Source organism: Glycine soja, chromosome 8 (assembly GCF_004193775.1).
Source record: "Glycine soja cultivar W05 chromosome 8, ASM419377v2, whole genome shotgun sequence".
NCBI classification, from domain to species: domain Eukaryota; kingdom Viridiplantae; phylum Streptophyta; class Magnoliopsida; order Fabales; family Fabaceae; genus Glycine; species Glycine soja.
The window spans coordinates 11,484,082-11,488,850 of NC_041009.1; the positions used below are offsets into that span (position 1 = coordinate 11,484,082).

A 4,769-nucleotide genomic window follows, 5' to 3' on the forward strand; every position below is an offset into this window, starting at 1 on the left:
TTCTAATGAAAACTAATCATTAGTAAAACTGATAAATACTTCGTATTAATATCATGATAGTCTAAATAAATTATTTTTAATATTATTTTAATATAAGCAATTAATTTCTTAAATAATCATGAAATTAAGATGTCCTACAATGTGCAAAAAAAAAAGGACAAAAATGCATGTACTCAAATTCGTGTAAACACAACTTCTAAACCACATGTTGATCAATTTATCAATTAGTTGATTCAAATGAGCCGTAAACAATATTGACTAATTAATCATTACAAGATTCTCTGTAAAGTTGATGTTTGTAATGCTAAAATACTATTTAACTTTGATTTTAATTACTTAAAATACTTCAGGTCATGTGTATGTACATTACATGGCATGCTGACTTTATATTTCCAGAAGAGTAACGCAAAGAGATTTTGTGTTACATATATTGTCACCAGGTACACTTGTTAAATTTCAATATGATACCAAAACAATCATGAAGTTGAAGGAGAAAAAAGAGAATTATATATAATATTAAATTTGACCCTTTCTTTTGCTTTTGTAAAAAATAGTGTAGCTTTATGTATTTATAACTTGGTCATCATTTTGCTTAACCATGAAATTTGAATTTTTTCATCACAACAATGAACATTTAATACTAAAGTACTTTCATTTGAAGAATAAAGATGGAGGTTGGGGACTAAATATAGATGGTCATAACACCATGTTTTCTACTACACTCAATTAGGTATGTATGCGGATTTGGGAGAAGTAATCCTTTGCCCCCAAAGTTTTGGATTCTTCCTACTTTTTTCCCTATGCATCCAGGTTGAACAATTTAACTGTATTTTGTTATTCATTGTATAACAATACATAAAATGTGATTGATGAATATTTATTGTATCTCATTATTACTTTAAACAATGAAGCTAAAATGTGGTTTTATTGTCGATTGATATATATATGCCCATGTCTGTCTTATATGGTAAAAATTTTGTGGGTCCAATCACACCATTAATCCTAAACTTGAGAGAAGAATGGACATAATTTGTCAGTGATGCCCACATTCCTTCTAGACAAATTAGATTTAGTGGACAGTCTATCATAGATTAATCTCCAAGCAAAAAACGCAGCTTTACTTGGTATTTTTAGTTTCCATACGTCTTGAAATACCTCATCTATATTCTCATCTCTTGATTCCCTGTCAAGCAGTTGATATGCACTGCTTATAGTATATACCCCAGTTGAGTCGCTTAGCCACACCCACCTATCTTGTTGCTGCTCATTTGTGTTGAGATGTTAAATTTCCTCCAAAAAGCAGTCCCCCATAGGTATCTCAACCTCAAAAAGTAACCTCCTCCATTGCAAGCACCACTCAGGTTGCAGCTGAACTACATACCATCTGCTGAATGTGCTGGTTTTTTTGGTTTGAGATCAGGTAAGGTCTAGGATATTTTACCATTAGGGGGATCCCATCATCCATCCACCCATCTTCCTAAAAACCTAGCCTTGGAGCCAGAGCCCACACTCCATTTTATTCTAGATTTGAACCAGCTTTCCTCCTCGGAGTTGTGGCAGATATAATTGAGATCAGACCACCATGCAAATGCTGCTAAGACCCTTCTGTTCTCATCCAAGTTCCTTTACCCTCCATATTTTGAATCCAGCACTCTAGCCCATAATTCTCCTTGATGATAAAACAAATTCCACTTCCATTTTCCAAGAAGAGCCTGATTAAACTTGGTCAAATCTCAAAAATTCCCAGACCACCTTTTTCTTTCGACAGACATGCTGATCCATTGCTTACCCAAGCAATCTTCTTGTGTTCTGTATCTCCTCCCCACAAGAACCATCGTTGTAGTTTCACCAGCTTGTGTACCACCTTTTTCAGGATCTTGAAAAATGAAAGAAAATAGATAGGAATTGTGTTCAGGACTGACTTTATCAAAGTCACCCTTCCCACAAAGGATAGTTGCTTTTGTTTCCACTTTGCCAATCTATGCTCACATTTTTTAACAATAAGATCCCAAGGCACACTACTTTTTGGATTTGCCTCAATGGGGATACCCAAGTAGGTCAACAAACTGCAGTTAAGGTATGAGGCAGCATTGACTTTTTGCAAAATTTATTTTTAAACCTGAAACCATCTCCAAACTCCTCAGCATCGCCTTGATGGCCCTCACATTTTGCATTGATGCTATAAAACTAATAATAGCATATTGGTCACACCACACCGCTAATATATTTGAAGAACTATATCTACGAATTTATCAATTAACTCAAATTCTCAATGAACCGACTCTTTTTAATACTAAATTATAAATTCGATAGAAAAATTTTCCTTTATGGACCTCTCTTTCATTCCATAATGCTTTCCTAGAACTGGGGAGAAATGTGTTCATCAAGAGTCTCTGAAACTTTGAAATACAGTACAAGACCTCATCCCTTCTCCATCACTATCACTATCACCAAGGAACATTGCTACTGGATATGTAGGCAGCTGCCACGAACCATGTAAGATAATATAAAGGATGAGAAACCAATCAGCAGTACACAGTCTCATAATTTGATATTGAAATAATTCATCAATAAAGACATTTCAGACCACTAAGACTAATAATAGAGAGAAACTTTATTTCTTGTGATTGTTTTTCCCTTAAAAAAAAATAGAGGACCTACTTGCACAAGCATCTTTTGTGATATTGTAGTTGTTAGCTTCCAGCCTGCAAACCTCAACTTTCAGCCTTGTAGCTATATTCTTCTCATAAGCAGAGATGAGAGATTCTCTCACTTGCTTTATCTCATGTTCCAGTCCCTCACTTTGTTCAGTTGCATGCTTGGAGCCCGGGTCAATCCCTGCAATGCATCATGACATTGTTAGTATTGCTTTTCTTCCAACTAATTATGTCATTTAACTTCAGAAAAACCATTATATTTATACCAATGCTTTGCAGAACTTGAATATGCCTCTCTGAATTGTTTGTCCATGATATTAACCTGCCCAACATTCAAGGTTCAAAATAAGTTTGTGGTATAAACTCTAAAGCAACAAGCCTTATGAACAAGTACTCAATCTAACAACTTACCCAAATGCAAAAGGACAACTGCAGACATTTTTTAATTTGAGAAAAAAAGAACAGGTTTTTTGGAGTATCTACATGCAGCTTGAAACTCCAAATGTGGTAGTAAAAAACAGATCCAAAGAGAGGTAGTGAAGTGGACATATTAAGTGCAGCGAAGGTGCTCGACGAAATGCGAAAGAGAGCGACAGGTGAATAAGTAAACCTAGTTAGTGGGAAGGAAAAGGGATACCCAAACTTCCTCTTCTTAGGGGGGTCGCGGAAAAGGATCTTAGCGGCAATCAGATGTTTTCGCCTTCTTCGCGGCCATGGCGCCACCACCGTCATCCTGAGATTGGTCCCAGCGGTTCCTCCTTTTCTGCTGCTGTTGAGGCGGCGCGCCCTTGGCGGCCTCCTCCTCCTCCTTCTTCTTCATAGCGATGGCCTTCAGAGTCTCCTCCTTCTCCCTCTTGAGAGCCTCCTCGCGCATGATATCCGCGTAGGTCCTCACCGAAGGGTCCGGGGTCTTCTCGCCGGCGAGATGATCTGGTTGAGGCGACGGCGGCGATAGTCGTCGTCGCGATCGATGATGCGCTGCGGCTTGCGGAAGCCGATGTCGTTGTCAGAGTCGGGGGCGGAGGGCATGTACTTGAGAAGCGACTTAGGGGGCGGTGTAAGAAGCCAGTTTGTGTGCGACCTCGTTGTCCATGGCGTCGAGATTCTCGTCATCTTTGTTGGCAGGGATGGAAGTGAGATAGGAGCCCTAGTCGCTTCCGCCGTAGAGATCGGTGTCAAACGTGACGGAGGTGAGCGAAGCCAGTTGCTGCTCCATTCGCTTCTGCTCTTCCCGCGTCTTCGCGATCTCGGGGTCCACCGAAGCCATGATGATGCTTCAAACTCCTAAAACACTAGACACAGAGGAAGAGACCCTATGCAGGTTACTGAGTCAATGTTAAAACACAGATTCAGATATAACATAACAATGCGAGGAATTGAAGTGTCGCAAAGAGTGATGATGAGAGCGCGAAAATTTGGGATATAATGCAATATCGATTTTGATCTAACACCGTTCAAATAACATCCATTTTTTTTTATTTATAAAATTTGATGTTAACATATATACATATAATATTGGTATTTTAAAAAACTTAGCAATTAATAAAACAGCATTGATCTTTAAAGAATAATGTTTTTTTTTTAAGAATGGATGTTAACGAATTAACTTATTTATTATTGTACACTTTTTTACCATTAATTTTTATAAAATCAACATTAAAATAATGATATTAAAAATTTATTTTCTAATAATTATTACTATTAACTCCCTCTTCTTCTATATAGAAGAAAAATATAATTACTTAAAGGATCTTTAAGCAAAAACTAATTATTTTCTCTTAGTATATGTTTGGATTATTTTATTGTAGACTCAAATTCTGTAAAAAATTTAAAATCTTGTATGAATCTCACATTTTCATACATTATTTTAATTTAAATATTTCTTCTCAATTTTATTCTCTTCAACTTAATCAACTCACCCCTTAATTTATCTTAGTGTACAAGAGTATCCAATAGAAAGGGAAAAAAACTTTGGGATGATGAGAAATATTCACCAAAGCCTCGTTATGTAACCTAAGCTTGGAAGCCAAAGGGAAGAATCCACCGATTTGGAACTTCCACTTCCAACAAATTATACATTATTTGAGTAAGATTATACTCCCTAAATATATA

General features: G+C 36.6%; 1 protein-coding gene across 3 annotated transcripts; it reads right to left on the reverse strand.

The window, feature by feature from the left end:
• Positions 1–906: 906 nt before the first annotated feature.
• LOC114422754 lies at positions 907–4,090 on the reverse strand. 3 transcript variants are annotated; one of them, XR_003668724.1, is made up of 4 exons: positions 3,069–4,084; positions 2,924–2,979; positions 2,662–2,838; positions 907–2,482 (listed from the first exon to the last, which is right to left on the reverse strand). XR_003668724.1 is itself a non-coding variant. In XM_028389273.1 (4 exons), exons 1-4 carry the CDS (start codon positions 3,387–3,389, stop codon positions 2,448–2,450), a joined length of 363 nt encoding a protein of 120 aa, XP_028245074.1. In that variant the 5' UTR covers positions 3,390–4,083; the 3' UTR covers positions 907–2,447. The 3 variants fall into 3 exon arrangements, 2 of the variants coding, with proteins under 2 accessions (XP_028245074.1, XP_028245073.1); XM_028389273.1 differs by having other exon boundaries at positions 3,295–4,083; XM_028389272.1 differs by lacking the exon at positions 907–2,482 and having other exon boundaries at positions 2,515–2,838; positions 3,069–4,090.
• Positions 4,091–4,769: the final 679 nt, after the last annotated feature.

What these genes read in the sequence shown, in the direction of transcription:
- LOC114422754 (XM_028389272.1), bottom strand. Translation starts at nt 3,389, where the DNA reads ATGACGGTGGTGGCGCCATGGCCGCGAAGAAGGCGAAAACATCTGATT. An exon ending in AGTTGTCCTTTTGCATTTGG is followed by an intron (nt 2,980 to 3,068) that starts GTAAGTTGTTAG and finishes AATGTTGGGCAG; the next exon opens with GTTAATATCATGGACAAACA.